Source organism: Monodelphis domestica, chromosome 7 (assembly GCF_027887165.1).
Source record: "Monodelphis domestica isolate mMonDom1 chromosome 7, mMonDom1.pri, whole genome shotgun sequence".
Classification (NCBI taxonomy): domain Eukaryota; kingdom Metazoa; phylum Chordata; class Mammalia; order Didelphimorphia; family Didelphidae; genus Monodelphis; species Monodelphis domestica.
Window position 1 is genome coordinate 11696087 of NC_077233.1, and position 24140 is coordinate 11720226.

The 24140-nt window shown below is 42.2% G+C and overlaps 1 protein-coding gene across 10 annotated transcripts in view; it reads right to left on the bottom strand.

Moving 5' to 3' along the window:
* The window catches only part of ERC2 (ELKS/RAB6-interacting/CAST family member 2), a 1021362-nt gene that overhangs the window by 769816 nt on the left and 227406 nt on the right, over positions 1–24140 (bottom strand). For all 10 annotated transcript variants that reach the window (XM_056804190.1, XM_056804183.1, XM_056804182.1 and 7 more), the window contains one exon: positions 1259–1333. In XM_056804190.1, coding sequence (XP_056660168.1) covers positions 1259–1333 — 75 coding nt within the window. The remainder of the gene's footprint in view (positions 1–1258; positions 1334–24140) is intronic.

Consider the following 24140-nt stretch of genomic DNA (forward strand, 5'->3'; position numbering starts at 1 on the left):
CTCTACCCTAACTTATGGGATGAAGAAGATTTACAATAAAAAGGCCCAGAGGCCTTTGCAACCGCTGTATTTGGCTGAAGCTATTGTTACTGATTAAACAACATTCTAAACTCATATGTATAGAAGGCAAGAGCTATTCCTGGGTCCAAAGGTCAATGGTAGGGAGTCATTTATTCCTCCCCAGACCTTGGAGTCTTTAGAACAGACAATCTGTGTACGTGCATTGAATGATGACAGGACCCTGTGCAGAAATAGGGACGGGCCGTGCATTTCCTTCATCCTTCAGAGTTTTCCTGCAAGTTAGTCCTAAGCCTCCAGCCCAGCTTGGCCAAGTGCTCGAGCTGCCAAAGGCCACATGTCCCCATTGAGAAAGGCTCTCGAATTTCTTCAAGGTGACATTAACACGGTGGGAGTTGGTCAAGCCCCAAAGGATCCATTCTCAAGACAGAAAATTTCTGCCAGGCTTCCTTTTCATAAGACTCAAGTGAAAGGGCTTTAGGTTACTAGACACCAAAAAGGGAAAAGGCAGCTGAGTTTCCACTCATCGGAATCTGCTTATAAAACTTTGTTTCATTATTCCTCATTTTTATCCGATGAGCATTTAATTATCTGACATCCACGAACACATCTTCCAGTGTCAGGAGGTTTCTAAGCTTATTCTGCTGTTAGCTTCACAGCTGATGTGGGAGAAGGAGATGTAGGAGGGAAAATTTGTAAATACCTTCTCCATTGTCATCATCTCCCAACCTTGACTAAGAAAGAGTGCTCAGGTTCATACGCCCACACGGGAGGGTAGGGAAAGCATCTCTTTAATAGGAAAAAATCTTTTCCTGTTAATGCCATTTCAGTCGCTCAATGCCCCTTCTGTGGGGCACAAAGAAGCCTTCCTTTGGCAAATTCTGGTTCCTCCAAAGGGCTTTTCTCACTGAACGGGGGGTGGGTAAGGAAAGTCAATTTAGTCAATTCCTTAAAACAGAATTCTGGAAACTAATAAAGCATTTCGGAAGGCTTCTGATGCTTGCCAGTCTGCCCCATTCAGGTGGGCGACACACAAAGGAGAGCCCTAATGAATCTGTCTCTAAGAATCACAGATAGAAAGAGACCGCATCAAAACAAATCATTAGCTTGAGACTGTTTGTCTGGTGGGGTGGAAGGAAAGAGCTATAACAAATTATCAGGCTCACTGCCCGTTTTCCCATCTCAGCTGCCCCCCATCATCACCCTCTAGTTGGCACTGCCAAGCATGCCCGGCCCCTACCTTCATTTCTATGACAGTCTGCAGAGCCTTCGTCTTTGCCGGTTCTGGCTGAAGTTGGGTCCTCCTGTGCAGCTCCTGTGGAGGGACACGATAGAAATAAGCCTGACGGTTCATCCTCCCATCCTCCAGCAGTTCAGACAGCGTGCCCCAGAGTTCCCAAAGCCCAGGCTCGCGAGGTGGCCAGCTGAAGGCTACAGGTGCTACTACTTCCCAGCAGCCCCCTCTTCTTGCTGCTGCTGCCGCTGCCACTGCTACTGCCGCTGCCACTGCCTGGAGCCTAGGTTACGGGCAATGGGAGCTGGCACATGCGCTATTTCTAAAACTTCCATCAATAATTAATGTCAACTGTGACAAAGACAGCAAGGAAGCCGTGTCCAAATACTCTTCAACACTGCTGCATGTGCCCAGACAGCCTGTCCTCCCCCAGCCAATCACATCGCTGGGGGCTCCTCGGGATAAACAAAAGGAGAAAAGGACCTGGATGAATGCGAGCCCTCACCCTGCACAGCATCAGCTCCCACGACTGGAAGCAAGCAATTAAGAGCATTTTCAATAGGAATGGGGCACTTTTTAGAGCAGCAAATTGGTTGGATGGGACATGGTGAATGCCTTGCTGTCTACTTTCCAATCGCATCTGAGGCCAATAGATTACTACTCTCAGAGAGAGAAACCCAAGGTATGGAGAGTGGTGAGCGCTAGCTTGAAAGCCAGGAAGGGAGAAGGGAAGAGGGAGCAATGGGAGACCGGGGCAAAATGGATAGAGAACCCCCTTAGAAAAGTGGGGGACCTGGGTTCATGTTCTGTTTCTCGCCCATCCCAGCTATGAGATGCTAGACAAGTTTACTCGCAACTCTCGTACAGTCTTCAGTTTCAGGGAAGTTGTTGACCTACATTGGGAGAGGAGTTTCCTCATTCAAAGAATCCTATTCCAATAAAATCATGGATTCCATCCCTATGAATATCAGCATCCATGTTGTCCATGATTGAAAAGGGAAGGAAGGAGGGCAGCCAGATGGGTTAATGTACTGAGACAAAAGTCCTGGGTTCACATCTAACTTCAACCACTTCCTTTGTCACTTAAACCCCATTACCCAGCTCTTACACTCCTCTGCCTTGGAACCAAAAAGGAGTAGTCAATTCTAAGAAGGAAGGGAAGGGTTTAAAGAAAAAAAAAGGAAGGAAAAAGGAAAGAAAAGCCAAAGAATAAAAGCTGGTGACTTCTACTGAGAGGTAGACCATTCCTTTAACTAAAAAACAAGCCCAAGATTAGCAGTTTTACAGTTCCAAGAATCTTTCTCCCTTCTCATTTCCTTGCATTGCCACAAAGAGCAGTTTCTCTATCAATCGCTACCCTGGAAAGATGTCCAGAATCTAGAAATCTGAGAAATGCAAATAACAACAGCCCTCGGCTATCGTCCCACTCCCATCATGCTATCAAGGGTGCTAAAAATGGGGAACTTCCTGTTGGAGGAGCTGGAAGATGACAGGCAGCGTGGAGCTGGCTCAATTGATCTGAAAAAATAGTTTGGGATTATGTAAGCAAGTTTGAGAAATTGTTCATAAACTTGGATCCAGCGACCTGACTACTTGACACTGTAGCCCGTGGAGGTTCCAACAAGACCCAGCCAACACTGACAAAAATAGTCAAAGCAGAACTGTTTGTGATGACAAAAAAAAACAAAAACATAAACAAACTATGTACCCAGTGACTAGGGACGGAAGGAATCAATTATGATATTTCCAGTTCTGGAAGAGCCTTACTCAGTATGGAATGGCGCATGTGAAGACATCAGGGGACATGGAAGACTTATAAGAACTGACAGAGAGCGACTTACGTAGAACCAGAAGAATAATCTACACGGTGAATACAATAATCAAAAGGAGGTTTTGTGTGTTCCATCAACACTCTGGCCAATTATAATGTTAATTCCACACTGTCCAAGAGAACATCTTCATCCCCTCTACATGTAAATAAATGATCAACTCTTCTCTTTCAACATACTTTATTATTTTTTTTATTTTAAACAACCCTTATCTTCCATCTTAGAATCAAGACTGAGTATTGGTTCTAAAGCAAAAGAGTGGTAAGGGCTAGGCAATGGGAGGTTAAATGAATAGACTAGGGTCACACATCTAGGTGTCTGAGGCTACATTTGAACTCAGGACCTCTCATCTCTGGGCCTGATTCTCAATTCACTGAGCCACCCACCTGTCCCCTTTATTATTTTTTAAAAGGTGATTTGGGGAAGAAATCTGTTGGGTCAACATGAAATATACCTTCTTTTAAAATCAGAGAGTAGTTTCTTACATTCAAACATCATCCCATCCTTTTCCAATAATCAATCTTATCTATGAATTGAGAGAAACAAAAATTAGGAGGGAAAATTCCTACCTTTAATTTGATGTTCCTGTTTCTTTCATTTCTATGACATTTTACAATTATTCAGTTATAACTGGCTATGGCTCATCTCTTGAGAAATCCACAAGAGTTCCTACATCATTTCATTCAAAGTCGGTAGGTTACCAGTATTCAATTTGTCTCCCGAGAAAACCATTTATCAACATAGTCAAAGGATTTCGAAATGAGGAAGAGACTGTAGATTGGAGTTATGGTTTCAAGCTCATCTCATAAGAACTACAAAGGAGTGTAGGATTGAGAGTAGTGAGGTGGCTAGTGAATGGAGCACCGAACTTGGAATCAGGAAGACTCTTCAAATCCAGCCTCAAATATTTTCTAGCTGGGACAAGTCAATTAACCAGTTCAGTCTATTTCCTCATCCGTAAAATGGGAGTAATAACAGTACCATCTCCCATTTCTATGCTGAAGATCAAATGAGATATTGCAAAGCACTCTCTGAACAACCTAAAACACTCTATAAATACGAATCATCTACCACATGCCACCAGACGAGAGGTCGCTCAGTAATAAGAGGAAGCCGAATCAATGGTGATTAGTGGCTCCCTGCTAATGCCTACAGAAGTAGCTATCTTTGAGTGTGTGTTTAAATTCATTTTTAAATCACCTTTTATTTTAGTCTCAACTTGACATAAGTAATAGAGAGATCTGCGGTCTTTTCATGGATGGATCTGGGATAGATAGGTGGCTTCTTGAGGCTGGACAGCTGTTACACCTTTCAAGTGATTCATGGGAAGACAAATATTTCTGCCAGAAGGACCTAGGAGGCATTACTAGGAGGATTATGAACTCCTGGGCAAGAAACTTAAGTAGTTGGGGGTACAGGTGGGGTTCTCATCACTCCTGTTGATTGAAGGCACGGGATTCAGAAGAGAAAGACAGATTTGGAAGGTGAGAAGCTGGCGAAGAAGATGAAGTCTGAGAACAGGATTTAGATTTCCAGACCGTAGCCTTTATTTTAATAAAGAAAAGATGGGCTCTTGGCCAGGGATGGAGTGTACCTAACAAGGGCCAGTAAAAATATTTTTTCCTGGAGCTTTGCAAATCTGAGCTTTAAGAGAGGCAGGAGGGAGAAAACTATTCCCACATCTGCTTCATCTGAGGTCACAGAGTGACCGTTCGACAATGAAGAAGAAGAATGGAAGAAAACCAGGAATCTGTGGGATGACAAAGTCCAAAAGTCCTTGCATAGGTGGCAGAGAAGATTCTCGTTCCGATATTCTTTGGACTGGCCACTGCTGAGATCCCTTCCTGCTCTAAGATCCTAGCGTTTGGGACATGGGGACAAATTTCCATGTGGTGGAGGCAGAAAAGAGAATTTGGGCCTGGACATCAGAATCATAAATAATAGACTGAGAGCTGCCACAAGCCTTATAAACCACCTAATCCAAGCCCTTCCATTTATAGATGAACAAACTGATGCTCTACATGGTTTAAGTGGTTTGCCTTGGGTCGAACAACGACTAAATACCAGGCTGGGATTTTAACGTGACGCCATGTCTATGGACTACTCCATGCTGGCCAATCGGAGGATGCTTGGGTTCTGCTCTTGGCTCTGTCCCTTCCTTGGAGCCAAGGGTGTCCCCTCTAGAACGTGCTTCATGGCTCTACAGAATGAGCTTCAGACTGCGTGAAGCTTAAAGGTTCTCCTCCCCACTCCAGCACCTCTTCCTTGGCTAGATCCAATGTCCTGCCACTGTATTCAGCACCAGCGTATACAAATCCTTTACCATCTGCACTTAACCTGGAACTGGGAAGATTTTAGGCTTTGAAAGCAGCAAAGTTAACTGTTTTCTGATCCTAAATTTTATAGCCACTGAGATCACCTCAGCTCCTAAGGCGAAAAGGAAAATATTTGATGCATCCAGGCTCCAGCTTAAAGTCCACATGCTCATCCTTGGCAGTTTATCCCCCTCCAGGGGAAGGGGAAGGGCTGCTGCGTGCAGTAAGTGCTTGCTAAGGCATCGTTAAACATGGCTTCCAAGAACAATACTCTTCCCATAATTAGCCACATTGGTTTCTGTTGTTTCAGAGACAAAAGTGATCTTCGCTTTACATGCACGCCTGCAGTTTTTGTCTGTTGGCCAAAGTATGCTAAATAAACTTTTAGATTTGTTTCTGGGTGCGATGATTGCCCCCCATAAAGTCTTAAGTGTATGGAAGTCAGTTTTCTTGATGCATTTTTAAACCCTAAACTTCCGTCTTAGAATCAATACTGTGCATTGGTTTCAAGGCAGAAGGGCAGTAAAGGCTAAGCAATGGGGGTTAAGTGACTTGCCCAGGGTCACACACCTAGATACCCAGAAGGTATCTGAAGTCACATTTGAACCCAGGACCTCCTAGTTCTGAGCCTGCTACATTTAATCATCGAAGAAAGAATGTGGAGGAAACAAAGATAGGCTAAGAAGAGCAAACTCAGTTGAAAGGGAGCTCCATGGCTGTGTCATCTGGCCAATTCCCAAAAGAAATCACCATGTAACATATCCAGCAAGTGTTCATCACAAGAGTATGCCTCTCTGAAGCCAAAGAGAGAAGAGATATCTCAGGGGAAGGGAGGATCACAGAATCTGAAAAGAAGGAGATGGATAAAGGAAAAGGGTTCCATCCTTCACCACAATTAAGGTCATCCCAGAAGGCCCAGATGCCTCAATCAACAGAGACAGTTAAGTCTTAAAACAAGATGCGCTTATGCCCGTACCTTTATCAGTGTTGATGTCCGCTTGATTAAATCACAGACAAAATCAGTCCATGGGAGTAGGGGGTAAGGAATAGTCCTATAAGTTGTCAATAGGTCCTTAATCGATTAGGGAGGATTATAGGCTCTGGCCCTAGATGAACGTCTAGAACAGCCACACTAGAAATATTTTATGATTGGAAAAAAAATTGAGACTCCTTAAGTTCATGATTAATAATAGCAAGTCAGTCTAGTATTGGAGTACTCTTAAGTTCAGGAAGTGAGAATTCCAGGTCAAGGGTTAGACATGACACATGTAAAACCCAGTAGAATTGCTTGTTGGCTACAGGAGGGGGTGGTGGTGGTGGGAGGAAGGAATGGAAAGAACATGAATCATGTAACCATGGGGAAATTTTCTTAATTAATCAATAAAATTAAATTTTTAAAAAAAGTGATTGCTCATGGGTGAGGAGGAAGGGATCACTCTCTCCCTCTCGCTGCCATTCCTCCCCCTGTCCCATGTCATCAGAGAGACTGGATTAGTAACAAATACGACATCCAGCTAGGATCAGAGAAAGTGGACTACAAGAAGACAATGCCCCATTCAGGAGCAGAGACACATGGAAGAAAAAAGAGATGTTGAGCCAGTCATCCAAGGGGAGCTGCATAGAGTTCTCTGTGAAGAGAGGAAGGGCTTCCAGCACCTGGAGTTCTTGAGAAATAACACTTTCAGAGAGTATGAGTCCCCCTTCATGGGTAAGAAAAGTACCAGCTATTTATTGACTATAGAAAGGCACAGACCTCAGAGCCCAGCAGAAAGTTGCATACTTAAAGGAAACTTCATAAGGACTCCATGAAGGGGAAAAGGATTTACAACACTAGGGGTTATGTGCATGTACCATTATTCTTGAACTTTGGGACCAATCTTCTCATAGATGGTGTATGTATTCGTGGGAAAGCCTATCTCAGGTTTGAGGGTAAAACCTATCCATTGGCAAGTATTTTTAAGTACCTGTTATCTGCCAGGCTCTGACCCAGATAGTAGGGATAAAAATATATTAAATAAAGCAACACCCCCCTCAAAAACAGCTTCTTCTCCAATCAGAAACATATTTTATGTAACTCCTTTTCTTGCAACATCATTTCAGCCAATTCCTTTCCTGAAAGTTAATGAAGTCAGTCGACTGATTGTTAATAGAAAATATACTAGTGGGGGCTCATGAAATATAGTATTAAAATTTTGACCTCAAAGAGTTACCACTTGGGGCCAATAAATCCAATTCTCTCATTTTACAGATGAGGAACTGAGGAACAGAAAGGTAAAATGATTTCCCCCAAAATCTCACAGGTCCTACTCTAAGTAGCATTCAGGATTCAAATGCAAGTCCTCTGGCTCCAACCCACTGTCCCACCCTGCCTCGCTTATGAATAGTGTGAAAATTGAGGGCAAGAAGGATGAGGGTTCTTCTAAGGGTCCTTAGATTTGGTGCTTGGGGTCTCAAAAGTCATTGGTGCCTTTTGCGATATCAGTAAAGAGGTTGGGCACAAAAGCTAGACTGAAAGAGGCCTGGGGGAGAGAGATTTGTGGGTAAGAGGAGGCAGCAGCTACAATTCCAAGATGTTTAGTAATAATGGGGGGGGGGGGGAAGGGGGATAAAGATGATCAAAGTGACCAGGGAAGGTTCTGGTTATTTTCTGTAGTGAGCAACTTGAATATGCTCATAGACAAACAAGCTTTCAGTAGCAAGGAAGGCAGCTGCAGTGTGTTAGAGGAAGAGATCGCTTTGGGCACAAGGTGGACCTTCACAGGGTGGGAAGGCATCAGATCAAGGACTCGAGAGAGGAGAGGGAAGATCCTAAGTGAAGGGGGAGATTCTCCTGGGACCAGAGAGGGGGAGACTGGAAGATGCTGCTCTTGCATTGCTCTTGATGGAACAAGGTACTGAGAGCGCTCCGTGGCCAAAGGTGGCCAGACTTCTTCATGGTAATGGAAGTGAGGCCAGCAGCGGCAATCAAGGCAAGAGAGAGGGTGAGAGGAGGGAGCCACACACTTCGGGGCCAGAGGGGGGAAGCCCTGTCTTAGTAGTGGGGAGAACTGCTCATCTGACAGGTACATTTGGGAAACTGAACCTCCCCAACAATTCAGTGCATAGTCTAAATACGTGCCAATCCCTCCAATCCTATTTTAGGGATTTGCTCCCTAGAGAGATGGTAAATCCGTGCAATAAAGCCCAGCTCTACAGCACACTGCCCACCAGGCTCCGGTAAATTATGTCCCCTGCAGACAGAATGATGCGTAAGGCTGTAGGAAGGGAGAAACTCTGACCCAGACAGAAGCCTTACAAAGGGATTGCCTAATGACATGCAATAACTAAGACCAACAGGAGTGGGAGTAAGAAGTGAACAATAAAAAACTAACAGCATTTAGATAATGCTTTAAGGTTTGCAAAGCACTTTTCAAATATTGTCTCATTTTATCCTCATAACATCCCCAGGAGGGAGGTTCTTTTATTATACCCATTTTACAGATGAGGAAACTAAGGCAAATAAAGATGAAGTGACTTGGTCAGGGTCATACAAGGTGCCCCCAAAGACTTAAAACTGCACTAAGACTTTGGGTTGTATGCAGCTGGTAAGCATCTGAGGTCAAATCTGAACATAGGTCTTCTTGACTCATAGCCACCACGTTCTTCCATTTGGTAGGTCAGAGAGCCAAGAAGCACTTGATATATAAATTCAGAAAAAAACTGTTTATGAAAACCAGCACCTACACAAGTCCTCCAAACACGAGCAAAGAATAGACAATCTTCCCCCATTGCAAGCTGGGCTAAAATATCCAGAGCCAGCTCTGAAAGATCCCAGCTCTGCTCAGTTGACCAGGAAGTGTCTTCCTGAATACACTTGACCTCTCCTGATCCTCACTACCTCCAAGGAAGAAATTTCCAAGTCCATAAAAAAAGAGTGGTCCTTGGGTCCACATGATCTCATTTTAGGTTTCACTGGCAAAGACACTGGAGTGATTTTTTTGGAGCTCATTTGACAGATGAGGAAACTAAGGCCAACAGGATAGAGTTACTTGCCCAGGGTCACACAAGTAATAAGTTGGATTTGAACTCAAGTCTTCCTGACTAGAGTCCTGCCACTCTATCCACCATGCCACATAATTTCCCCGGGGTCACCTGTTACCACATCATGCAAGTAGAAATGTTATAGTTGATGAGGATTGCTTTCCAATGTGGATGTTGTTTTACAGATGTTTTACAGAAAGATGCCCTTTCAATGGAGACCAATCATGACCATTAACACAGAAAGGGCTACCATGTTTGAATTCTTAGCCAGGATCATCTCAGATGAGAACTTTAGAGCTGGAAGGAGGGGACCATGCGAGAGACCATCCCTTCCTTTTACAGATGAGGAAACTGAGAGGCAAAGTGATTTGCTAAGAGTCGCAGAGCTGTTGGGCATCAGAGGCTGCATCTGAACCCAGGACTCTCCCAGGAAAGAACTCTAGACAGGACAATATGAATACTTTTTTGGGGGGTCTTGTAGGAAGAGTTGTTTGTTTTCTACTTAGGAAATCTTTCCAAATTGGTCAATGACAGCAAGAATGGTCTGGTCATCCCTCCCACAAATATTCAGAAAGGGTTTGCCTATCATACTTCATTAGTGGGTGCACAGATCTCAGGCTCTATGGAACCTGAGATATACATCCTGGCCTCTTGTCAGGTAAGGCTGCTATTCCAAGCCCAAATTTAATCTCCACAAAAAAAAAAGTAATTCAATAGGGCAGGCAGCTAGGTGGTGCCATGGATGGAGTGCCAAGAAGACTCCTCTTCAGGAGTTCGAAAACGACCTCAGACACTTAATGGCTGTGTGACCGTGGACAAGTCACTTCATCCTGGGAGTGCCAGTTTCCTTATCTGTAAAATGAGCTGGGGAAGGAAATGGCAAACCACTCCAGTATCTCTGCCAAGAAAACAGAGTCAGAGTCAGAGATGACTAAACAATAATAATTAAATAGAGTACTGGACTTGGGGGTCAGGAAGACCTGCATTTAAGACCTGCCTCAGATATTCAGGAGTTGTGTGGCCCTGGGCAAGTCACCTAAGGAGAGAGCAAGAAAGGAATGAGGATTTACTAAGCCTCTACTATGCTAAGCACTTTACAAATACGACCTCATTTGAACCCTGTAAAGTAGGTGCTATTGTTATCTTCATTTTACAGTTGAGGAAACTGAGGCAATATAGAGGTTAAGTGACTTGCCCAGGGTCACACATCTAGTGTCTAAGTCAGCCTTTAAATTTGGGTCTTCTTGCTCCAGGCTCAGAGCTCTAGCTACTGGGACACTGGTACCTCTCTATGGTTCAGTTTCCTCAGCTACAAAATGGGATGGACTCAATAGTCACTGAATCCCTACCAGCTCTAAGTCTATGAGGGCTGGGACAAACCATCCTGGTACCAAAACATGAGACAGAATCCCCAGGGCCACAATCAGGGGCACCTTCCTCTCTCCCCTCCTCTAAATGAAAGGAACTGCATGAGCCACCAGGCAACTAGCCCCCATGGCCATCCATCCAGAGCTTTCTCAGCCCTGTACCTCTGAGACCTCTCTCCCCAGCTCTGCAGGGCAGGTATAGGAGAGGTTGGGGGGTGCGGGGGGGAACTGAACCTTCTGGATGCTCTTATCAAAAACAGGCCATTTCAGCAGGAACAGCAGGACTCGGATCAGGATGGGAACAGGCTGGGTGTTCTTTCCAACACCTCCACAAGCCAGATGGCTTCTGCCATTCACCAAGAACACCAAGATGGCGCCTCTGGCTGACAGTCCCCAGTACAGAAGCAAGCCAAGTCTCACAGGGGAGCACATGGGGTTCAAGCCCCATGTGGACCCAAGAGAGCAGGTCTGGCAGCCACCACCTGCTCATGGAGAAAGTGCAGAAGCTTGGCAGGAGGTCTGGGAATACGTTCTTTCTTTCCTGAGTATTCTGACACATTGGTCACATTGACACATTGACTTCCTTTCATATGCTTCGAGTCCTTTATGTTATGTACCAAAAACCATTACCCCAAGGAAGGGTCCATGACTGCTGCAGATTGGGCTGCGACCAAGCCAGGAAGGAACCCTTATACTCTGGGAGGCACAGAAGGTATGCCAGTGAGGGCATCTACTCCTATATAAGAATATCCATATATATATACATATATATATGAGATATCAAAAGGAAGTATATGTTATATATCACATGTATAATAATACTTATCTGCACATATAATTATACTTCTCTACCCACCTTCTATAGCCTCCAGGGTATAAGTAGCTATTTAATTTTCCATTAAATATATACATTTGTGGGACAACTAGATGATACAGTGAATAGAGCACTGGACGCTGGAGTTGGGAAGATCTGAGTTCAAATCTAGCCTCAGACACTTAACTAGTTTGTAACCTCATACAATTCAATTAAACTCTGTCTGCCTCATTGATCTCATCTATACAATGGGGATCGTAATAGCACCCACCATGCAGGGAAGATAAAATAAGATATATGTAAAGTTCTTTGCCAATCTTAAAGTGCTGAATAATTGCTAGCTGTTCTGAATATCATCATCATCACCACCAAAGTTGTTATTATTATATTCAGCCTCATAATTCTACTAGCTGTGAGAGCCTGGAAAAATCACTTAAACTTTCTCAGGCTGAGTACCCTCATCTATATAATGGAATAATATAGCCCCTTCCTCACTGGTTATTGGTAGGATCAAATGACACAACATCCATAAAGCACTCTTCAAACTATATAATGGTCTGCCATTATTATTATTATAATCATTATTATTATTATTATGGCGAACTTAAATGTCAGAACCCATGCTAGTGTTTCTATTTAACTCGGGTAGTTATATGAATCAATTTTTTTTGGGGGGGAAGGTGGAAAAAGAGCAAGGCCCTTGAATTGAAATGTACCAAATGATAACTGATGAGAGAAAAAGATGCTACTCAACAATTTTTTTTATTTGTTTCTTTGGCCAAGGAAAATAACATTTACGCTGAAAAGAGTAGAATAAAAAGGGTGAATAGGAAGCTGATAGAAGCAATAAGTAAGAGATGATCTATTGTCCTTTCTTAAATTAAGCTCACCAGGCCCAAATATGATCAACTTTGGGGAGCACATAGAGTCAAGGTAACTGACAGCTAAGTCACTCTCTGATATATATATATATACTATAAGAGTTAAAATTGGTTTTAATCAAATATAAGGTTTTAAAAACTTGTTGCGGTCGCCATTTACAAAAATTAACTCTTGAGTCACAAGGATATTAGTAGCTTTAGTAGCCTTATTACAACAAAGTAGAGATAATAAAAAGAGGGAAATGTAGGAAGGAGGTAGAAAATATTGCCTAGCTAAATACCCTAAATCTGGATCCAAGTGCCTACATACCATGAGTGTGAATCTAAATGTGAATCTTACCAGCCCACAAGAGTGTCTCCAGCTAAGTGCAGCACCAAATAAATGACCAGCACCAAAGAGGCTGAGCCACAAAAGGAAATCTCTAATGCTAATGAGGCAAGAGTCTCACCAGAGTAAGCATCCCTCTTCAGACTGAGTCACCAATGCAGCAATCTGAACCTGAATGTCCACCAGAATCCAAAGTCTGAATCAGGAAACCAAACTCAGAAACTACATCCAAAATGAGATTCCAATATGGGAATCTGAAATCAGAGTCCAAAATGGGAATCAGAATGCCCAACTTCCTGTTGGATCTCACCTTCTAAGCACTTTTCTCCACCCAACAGTTCTCCCATGTCACATCTCAGGAACCAATCATAGTTCCTTAATTTGTCTTGTACTGCCCAGGAGGGCAGTGCTTGTGGGATCCACTTTAGGGCTTTGAAGGTGTGAACTTCCTTTTCTATTAAAAGTGTATTCAAGTGCCTGACTAAGTGTGAAAGGGGGGGCACTCCAAGTTCTTGATTAATTAAGTTAAAGTAAACAAAGGGAGTTTAAAATTCCCTTTCACAATACCATGAAAGATGGCCGAAAATGGGAGAAATACTTCATGATTAAGGAAGGGCAAAAGTCCCAACATTCCAAAAATGGAACTGAACAAAGCCTGCCAATTATAGGTCACTGAGCTTTCCTTCAACAGCTGGAAAGATTCTAGAACAGTTCGTTCCAGATAGAATTAGTGAATGTTAGAAAGTAGTGATTCTGAAGAACCAATAATTGTGTCCTCAAGACTAAGTCATACCAGACTTATACCGCAAGCCAAAGGCTGGTCAATGAGGTCAGTCCTGGGCAAAAGTCCATAAGGATAGTTTCCCAAACTCCTAGTACTTTGGGACAAAAAGAGATATCAAAACGAGTTAACATGATTTTGTAAAAACGGGTATAGGAGACTAACCTCATTTCCTTTGACAAGACTAATTGATAAGCACATTTCCAATTAGTTGCTAAGTCTTGTCTACCATCTCTCAATGTCATCTCTCACCTCCTTTCTTTTCCCTCCACTTATATAGCCACCATATTTGTTCAGGCCTTCATTTCCTCTCACCTGGACTACTTCAATAGTCTTCTAATTGGTATTCAAGGCTTAAGGCTCTCCCCTTTCCAATTCATCCTCCCTTCAGCTGTGAAAGGGATTTTTTATAGTGCAAGAATGATCAGCCTCCCACCACTACCACTCATAAAGCTCCAGTGGCTCCCTATTGCCTCTGGAGGAAAATATTCACTCCCCTGATGAACATGTCAGGCCTTTCACAAGATGATTCCTACCTACCTTTGTCTCCTTGTTAAATATTATTCCCGCTCCTGCACTTGATGGCCGTATGTATGTCCTTTGTCCTTCTTACTGACTTCTCACACTTGGCAGTCAGTCTCCATGACTTTGCCCTGGCCATCCCCCATGCATGACATTCATTCCCTCCTCACCTCTTCCACCAAGAGCTTTTCCTAGTTTCCTTCAAAACTGAGTTTAAGTGCTATGGTGCTCCCAATATGGTGATCCCAGTCTCACAAGAATCTTCATTCCCCAGATTCCCTGCTATGGATTTTGTATGCACTTGTATATATACAGGGTGCCTCTACCAATAGAATGTAATCTCTCTGAAGGCAGAGACTACCTCAGTCTTGTCTCTGTATCTCTGGTGCCTAGAGTGGTGCCAGGCACATAGTAGACATTTAAGAAATACTCATTCCTGACTGATTGGACAAGGAGTGAGGGGTCAGAGGGAGCAATTTGGCCTCCCATTTTCTTCATTTGCAAAACAGAAAGTGCCTGCCACCTCCTCCTTCCCAGGGGTCTTGTGTAAAAAGGTGAGACTGTACGTGTGAACGTACTTTGTTATCTCGAGGGGAAAGTGACTTTATAAATGCGGCCTATTAACCAAACGGAGTGTATCCTCTATCACCCCTATGCAGTGACGGCCAGCTCCTTCCCAAGCAGATCTGGTTACAGGCCCCAGGTCGGCAGTCCCTTTCTGAACTGGCCTCCTAAATGATATCACAGATGACGATGCCAGTAACACGATATCAAGGACCAAAGTGCTTATGGGGAAGCAATTAGGAAAATTAAAATAAATTAAACCACTAAAAAATAATCAAGTTGTCCACAGAGGCAGAGTGGGAGGTGGGGGAAAGGGAGGTATTTGGGTCCTTCCATCTCACTGCAATGGACCTTCCTGGTGGCCAGCTGTCCCAGACCCATCGCTGAGCTGACGAATGCATTCACATTCACCCAATCATCATCGCTCACTCAACGAGACCCTGCTACCATAGCATTCTTCTCGGGGCCTTAGATAAATGTTTCTTCAAGGTAGTAAATCATATACCATATGTTCGAAATCACCCCAACATACGTGTAAATGGGAATATACACCCTTTTGTCCTTTCCCAAACAGTGGAAGGGATCTTGGCAGCCTGGCTCCCATTAAAATCAACGGGAGTAACATTTCTAAGTCTCCATGCAGTGCTCTAGGCGCCCGGGAGTAATATGTCATGACAGTGCTTTGCAAGGGTGAGGGGATAGCTTCTTTTTATTTTTCATTTCATTTTTTAATGGGTGCTCCAAACAAAGAGAATTGAACAAAGGGAGCCCCGCTAAGCAGGGCAGACACACAAAGAGCTCTTGGTGGGATGAACTGTCCATTGCAGCCATGTGTGGGGCAGGGGACAAAATAAGGGGGGGGGGGGAGAGCAGGAGCCTTCAAAAATTCTAGAGTCTCCTCTAGAAGGCTCCTGCTCTCCCCCCTTATTTTGTCTAGAATCTAGACTTACTGGTGGCTTTTTGAGATTTCTCACTGTCAATACTTCTGAGTGACTAAATGGATTTAGATCAGCATGTCCCTGGCTTCTGAGTTGTGACTTCACTACTGGGAGACTGTAACCACTATCTGGAAAGGCTGATGAAACTCAAGAGACAGAGAATGACCTAAAAAGGCAGGGCTGCATGGTAATTAGTGCTAGCCCAGGAGTCAGGAAAAGCCAAATTCGAATACTGCTTCTGCTGCTTACCTTAGGTGAACAAGCCCCTTGCCGTCCCTAAGCCTCAGTTTACTCAAATGAAAAACAAGGGGGCTGGGCTTAATGGCCTAAAAGGTCAGTTGCAGTTCTAAATTTATGATCTATGACCATCCCTCACTCCACTGTTAAGACTGGAACAGAAGAAAGACCAACAGAAGAGAAAAAAAGAAAAGAGACACAGAAATGGGGAAAGAGCAAAAGGCAAAATAAAGAGGAATGATAAGAGGAAAAGAAGAGAGAAAGATGGTTTTTCACAACATGCCTACCCTTCCATTCCATACCTAGTGAGAACCCATCTAGAATATATCAGTAGCTCTTTGTCTGAGCATAGAGTGGATTAGGGAGGGAGGGAGGAAAGGAAGGAAGGAAGGAAGGAAAGAAGGAAGGAAGGAAGGAAGGAAGGAAGGAAGGAAGGAAGGAAGGAAGGAAGGAAGGAAGGAAGGAAGGAAGGAAGGAAGGAAGGAAGGAAGGAAGGAAGGAAGGAAGGAAGGAAGGAAGGAAGGAAGGAAGGAAGGAAGGAAGGAAGGAAGGAAGGAAGGAAGGAAGGAAGGAAGGAAGGAAGGAAGGAAGGAAGGAAGGAAGGAAGGAAGGAAGGAAGGAAGGAAGGAAGGAAGGAAGGAAGGAAGGAAGGAAGGAAGGAGGGAAGGAGGGAGGGAGGGAGGAAGAGAGGGAGGAAGGAGGGAGGGAAGGAAGGAGGGAGAGAGGGAAGGAGGGAAGGAGGGAGGGAGATGGATTGATAGATGGATGATAGGGATGACAGATGGATCCATATATATCATATATGTTCCATCCCTGTTCCATATCCTTATAATATATATTCCATATAGAATAAATCTATCTATATTACATATATGAATCCATATTATGGATAGATAAATAAATGGATACATAGATAAGTAGGCAGATAGGTGAGTGTCTAGATGGATGGATAGGTAGATTAATGATAGAGATGATAGATCCATGTATATTATTTCTATATATATAATATGTTCATATGCTATATATCCATAGTACAGATAGATAGAGATATGGATAAATGAGAATGGGATAGATGGATGAGAGATAATAGAGATCCATATATATTATGTATATATTCCATATATTATATATTCATATTATAGATGGATTCGACATATACATAAATAAATATAGGTAGATGGATGATAGAGATGATAACTAAATCCTTGTATATTAGATAGGTAGATGGATAAATAGATGAATGATAGACCCTTTCACTGAAAAATAATTGTAAATGTATAAAATAAACTATGTGGGATCACAAAGGAAATCAATTACATGAATAAATATTAATTCTTTTCTCATTCAATTTCATGCATCCCCTGAAAGCTATCCAGGTCCCCTGGCTTACAAAGACCTATCCGAACTTTGCCATCTTTTGGCAACTTAAAAACAACGGAACTTATTGCCTAGCTAGCCAGGAAAAGTAGCATTTAAGTAGTGAACTACGAAGTGACTGGCTGCAGTTTAGACCTCCTCCTTCTGTCCTGTTCATCCGAGGACTGATGTCCTTTCTCATCTGAGTACATGTTTCTTGATGATTGTCACCCCCTCCAATGTGGTACATGTCCCAAGTGGAACAAGTCTTGGGACTCTGATCACATTCAACTTTTAATTTTTTCTCCATTCAGAAAATAGTAGAAGAGATCAGTGAGGGCAAAGGTTATGCTTTATCCAAACTGCGCATTGTTTTCAGACAAGGGTAGAGTAGTGGGCGGGGAGTGAGTTCAGGAATGGCTTGGACTAGAGGGCAGATGAGATCCCTTCCAACCTGGAAATTCTAGGATTTGCCGATTATAGTTACCCCACTATAAATGCAGCAACCATAAAGATTTCAAACATCTTAAAAGAAGTGCACTGGATATGAAGACAGGAAATACTGGGTTCAAATCTCTCCTCAGACACTTACTCTCTGCATGATTCTTTACAAGACCTTCAGTTTTTCTAGACTTGTTTTCCACTCTGCAAAATGAGGAGGCTGGACTCAACGATCGCAAAGATCCTTCTTGCTCCCAATATATGATCCTAAGTGTAAATGGAAATGAGGATCAACCTTTTTCTCCAATCACTTTTTGTGGACCTACTTTGGGCCCCACACTTTATTTGGTGAGAGGAACAATAAAGGGATAAGGCTTCATAGGCAACCAGATGTATGCCATTCCCATTCCATTCAATTCTAATGCAAAGTGAAAGTGTTGGCACTCCTTGTAGTGATCTTGAAGAATCTTTTCTTCCTTCAGTATTCAAATCAGGTCCTACTCTGTATCTGAAGACTTTTCTGACACTTCCCCTTTTTAAGTTTACTTTGTAATTATTTTGTATTCACTTTGTATTGTGTCCTTGATCAAGAACTGGAATGCTTCTCATATGATCACAATCTCCTATCCTTTCATCTCTCCTGCCTTTCCTTTTCTTCCCTAGGCATGCACACCAATTCTTTCACCCCAGAGTTCTTTCCAAGATCATCTATCACCCCTGCTCTGGCTATACACTCCGCTCTTCCTAATTTCAAGCTCTTGTAAACTGCACTATCTATCCCCTGTTCACAAATGCCTTGCCTTCTGTCCTCTCCAAACTCCAGCCCTGGAAGACTCCCACCATCCATCTTTTCCATTAAATAGTGTTGAAGAAAGTTAGGTGAATCCAGGTGACTAGGTAAACTACAAGTGTATGTTATCTAATCTCAACTTGGGCTCTCACTGTAGCAAGGCAATTCTTTTATTCCTTCCCAATGGATTCTTTATTCCACTCACAACAACCTCCTCATCTCTCTGTCTCTGTCTGTCTCTTTCTCTCTGTCTCTGTCTCTCTCTGTCTGTCTGTCTGTCTCTCTCTCTCTCCCACACACACACACACCCTCAGACTGAGGATCTAGAGCCATCTTTTATGAAGAAAACTGAAGTCATTTGTCATGATTTCCTTCACTATATCCAATCAGTTAACTAATCTTGTCATTTCTCTTTTCCCCACATAGATGACATACAAACCCTTTTTTCTATTCCATGGTTGCTACCCTTGTTCAGACTGCCATCGCCTCTCCCAATAGCCTCCTGATTCTACTCGACCTTCTCCCAAAGCCCACTTCTGATCATGTCAGTGCCCTGCTCAATAAAGTCCTTGGACTCCCTGCTCCCTCTAGGATAAAATATAAACCTCTCTGTTGAATATTCAACCTCTTCTAGACTGTGGCCCCTTCTTACCATCACAGTCATCTTACTTATCATCTTCTAAGTCCCTACCCACAGAAGACACTTCGTTCTATCTCCAAGCCCTTGTCCTAGCTGTTTCCCATGCCTGGGATGTATGTAAATGGACCTCTGGCTTGGAAACCGTCTACTTTCAGGAGTTGGCTACAGAAAGCCTTCCCTGATCCCCACTATCTGTCCCAAAACTACCCTGAATTGGTGGTGTATAAATTCTGTGTTTATATGTGTGTGTGCACATATGTGTGCTAACTTTTATATGATGCTGTAAAGTTTGCAAAGTACTTTACATGTGTTACCATCATCTAATTTTCACAATAACCCTAGGAGGAGATGATCATGCTTGTTTTAAGGATGAGGAAACTGAGGCAGACAGAGGTTGCCCAGGTTCACACTGCTATGAAGTGTTTGAGGCTAGATTCAAACTCGGGTCTTCCTGAGAGCAAGCCCAGTGTTCTGTCAACCCCAGGTCAGAGCTGCCTCTCAGTGGAAGCTCCTGAGGGTGAGGATCATTTCACTTTTTCCTTCCCTGCCCCTCCAACTACTTATCACAGTACCCAGCACAGAGTAGGAGTTTTGTAGCTATTTAGTGAACTAGTGTTCTCGAATCGGCTTTGGGAAGGGCCATTTCAGGCAGGCCTGAAGGCGAAGAGAGGGAAGCAAATGAGCCCAGAAGAAGAAAAATCAATTGTAAAAGACTTTTTCAGTGGCAAACTCTGACTCGCAGAGGTGCTTCCTCTCTCCTTGAAGATAGTCCAATGGGATACATGCTTTGAATTCTTAGGGTAACATCCACACTGCTCCACCCAGTCCCACCCAGAGGGTGGCTCAAGGAACCTGTGGTCAAGGCGACAGCCTCAAAATGTTTTGCTCTCCTGTGTCTCTTGGTGGCACAATAGAGTGTTAGAATTTGCACCAAGACCAGAGTCCAAATCTTTCCTGACACGTCTCTCCACCTGGGTCTGTGCCTCGGGTCCCTTATCAGTAAAATGGGCACAACTGAACTACCCTCTCTCTCATGGGTTAGAGATGAGGGTCAAATAAGGCAAGCTGGCAGTGATAAGAGTGATTTGCAAACCCCAAAGCATTACGTGAATGTGAGTTCTTGGCACTGTTTCTATCAATAACAACACGCGTAATAACAACTCTACTGCTATGCCCTTCTCCTCACGAGGACTTAGCTCTACTTGCATCCCGTAGCCCCAGAGGAAAGCAGATAACCTACCCCTGCATGCCAGCCTCTCCTCCCAGCCTTCTCCTGGGACCATCTCCCCATTCAGCTCTCCCAAGCAGTCTAGAAACCTTATCTGCGACTGTGCTTGGCTGGAGTTGATCTCATTAGGAGCTGCTGACCTAGTTAACCAAGCTATTTGTTTACTGGCAGAATTAAGCCAGAGCTCAGGCCCGGGTCCCACAGACAGCATCTCTGAGAAACTTTCCTCCAGTTGGGGAAGCAGGCAGACACTTCCCCTCGCCTCACTCCAATATGGCTTTTCTGCTCTTTTTTAAGGAGCTGGGGAAAGGAAGTTCGAAAGTCAATCAAATGTTTGAACACTAGATTCAGGGAATCTCACTAAAATCAGAACAGGGGAGCATAGATTGAAAGGTGAAAGAGGCATTCCAGCAATGGGCACAAGCCATCCAACTTCACAGAGGTAGGAAGTGGAATGTCAAGGAAGGGGAACAGCAACGAGGCCCACTGGGGTTCAAGGTAGTGGGGACTTGATGTTAGATCAGTTTGGAAGCCTTTGAGGGCCCAGATGGTAGAGGGCTTGGAATGTCACACAGAGAAATTTGAATTTTATCCTTGAGGCAAGAGTGAAGACATAATTCTGAGTCATATGGAGGATTAGAATCTCATGTCCCTGATCATCAAAAACTAGAAAACAAAATTTGGGGAGAGCCATCTGGAAATAGACAAAGAGAGTTATAAAATGAATCATCCCACGTGTCCCAACTAGCCCCCTGTTATGTCTCTGCCCTAAGGAGGTCATCCAAAAGAGGGCAGATTGGGCCTGGGGGAGGGGATACAAGGTAAGAACCTGTCCATATACAAATATTCAGAGTTCCTTTATCTGTAACTGGAAATAACCATATGTCCACTGTTTGAAGGCTTAAGGGGGATGGGTCCAATATGTCTTGAAGGAATAAATATCAGTCCAGTAGATTGTAGTCAGGTAGTGTTTTGGGGTTTTTTACTAAGTGCTAGGCAGTTTCAGAGTAGCTGGAAGAGAAAGAAAAGTTTGCTGTGAAGCTAACGTAGAAAGTGGGTGAAGACAGTTTTCTTTTAGTGTTAAGGCTTCCTTGCTACTAATCCTTATACTTATATATATTACATATAAATGAATAGATTTTTTACAAAGATATAGTCTCAATAATTTCATTGAAGAAAATGACAATGATGAGACATCCTTTCAAAATCTATGGGATGCAGCCAAAGCAGTACTCAGGGGGAAATTTATATCCTTGAGTTCATATGATAACAAATTAGGGAAGGCAGAGGTAAAAAATTGGACATGCAAATCAAAAAACTTGAAAGTGAACAAATTAAAAATCCCCAGATGAAGACTAAATTAGAGATCCTAAAAATTGAGGGAGAAATTAATAAAATAAAAAGTGAAATAACTATTGAATTAATAAATAAGAGTAGAAGCTAGTATTTTGAAAAAACAAATAAATAGACAAAGTACAGGTCAATCTAATAAAAAAGGAAAGAAGAAAACCAAATTAACATCATCCAAGAGGAAAAGGGAAACCTCGCCTCTAGTGAAGAGTAAATTAAGGCAATCATTAAAAACTATTTTACCCAATTAAATGGCAACAAATATGGCAATTTAGGTGATATGGATGGATATTTACAAAAATATAAATTGCCTAGAATAACAGAGGAAGAAATAGAATACCTAAACAACCCCATATCAGAAAAAGAAATTGAAGAAGCCATCAAAGAACTCCCTAAGAAAAAAATCCCCAGGACCAGATGGATTCACAAATGAATTATATCAAACATTCAGAGAACAACTAATCCCAATATTATACAAACTCTTTGACAGCATAAGCAAAGAAGGAGTTCTACCAAATTCCTTTCATGACACAAATATAGTACTGAATCCAAAGCCAGGCAGGTCAAAAACAGAGAAAGAAAACTATTAGACCAATCTCCTTAATTAACATAGATTCAAAAATCTTAAATAGAATACCAGCAAAAAAACTCCTGCAAGTAATCATGAGAGTCATTCATTATGATCAGGTGGGATTTATACCAGGAATGCAAGGATGGTTCAATATTAGGAAAACCATCCACATAATTGTCCATATCAACAAGCAAACCAACAAAAATCACACGATTATCTCAATAGATTCAGAAAAAGTCTTTGACAAAATACAATACTCATTCCTATTGAAAAAACTAGAAAGTATAGGAATAGAAGGGCCATCAAAGAACTCCCTAAGAACTCCCTTTCCTAAAAATAATAAACAGTGTATATCTAAAATCATCAGCAAACATCATCTGCAACGGGGATGAACTAGAAGCCTTACCAATAAGATCAGGAGTGAAACAAGGATGCCCCTTATCAACTCTATTGTTTAACATTGTTCTAGAAACACTAGCAGTAGCAATTAGAGAAGAAAAGGAAATTGAAGGTATTAAAATAGGCAATGAGAAGACCAAGCTATCACTCTTTGCAGATAATATGATGGTCTACTTAAAGAATCCTAGAGAATCAACTAAAAAGCTAGTGGAAATAATCAACAACTTTAGTAAAGTTGCAGGATACAAAATAAACCCACATAAGTCATCAGCATTTCTAAATATCTCCAACCCATCTCAGCAGCAAGAATTAGAAAGAGAAATTCCATTTAAAATGACCCTAGACAATATAAAATACTTGGGAATCTATCTGTCCAGACAAACACAGGAACTATATGAACACGACTACAAAACACTCTCCACACAATTAAAACTAGATCTAAATAATTGGAAAAACAATGATTGCTCATGGGTAGGACGAGCTAACATAATAAAAATTACAACCCTACCCAAACATTTATTTTAGTGCCATACCCATCAAACAACCAAGAAACTTTTTTACTGAATTGAGAAAAAACATAACAAAGTTCATTTGGAAGAACAAAAGATCAAAGAAATCCAGGGAAATCATGGGAAAAAATGCAAAGGAAGGTGGTCTTACAGTCCGAGATCTCAAACTATACTATAAAGTAATGATCATCAAAACAACTTGGTACTGGCTAAGAGACAGAAGGGAGGATCAGTGGAACAGACTTGGAGTAAGTGACCTCAGTAAGACAGTCTATGATAAACCCAAGGATCCCAGCTTTGGGGACCAAAATCCACTATTTGACAAAAAATGTTGGGAAAATTGGAAGACAATATGGGAAAGATTAGGTTTGGATCAACATCTCATACCCTACACCAAGATAAACTCAGAATGGGTGAATGACTTAAATATAAAGAAGGAAACTATAAGTAAATTAAGTGAACACAGAATAGTATACATGTCATATCTTTGGGAAAAGAAAGATTTTAAGACCAAGCAAGAGATAGAAAAAAATACAAAAAGTAAAATAAATAATTTTGATTACATTAAATTAAAACGGTTTTGTACAAACAAAATCAATGCAACCAAAATTAGAAGGGAAGCAACAAATTGGGGAAAATCTTAATTTTAAAAAAGCTCTAACAAAGGTCTGATTGCTCAAATTTATAAGGAGCTAAATCAATTGTACAAAAAATCAATCCATTCCCCAATTGATAAATGGGCAAGGGAAATGAATGGGCAATTTTCATTTAAAGAAATCAAAACTATTAATAAGCACATGAAAAAGTGTTCTAAATCTCTTATAATCAGAGAGATGCAAATCAAAACAACTCTGAGGTATCACCCCACACCTAGAAGATTGGCTAACATGACAGCAAAGGAAAGTGTTAAATGTTGGAGGGGATGTAGCAAAGTTGGAACATTAATGTACTGCTGGTGGAGTTTTGAATTGATCCAACCATTCTGGATGGCAATTTGGAACTATACTC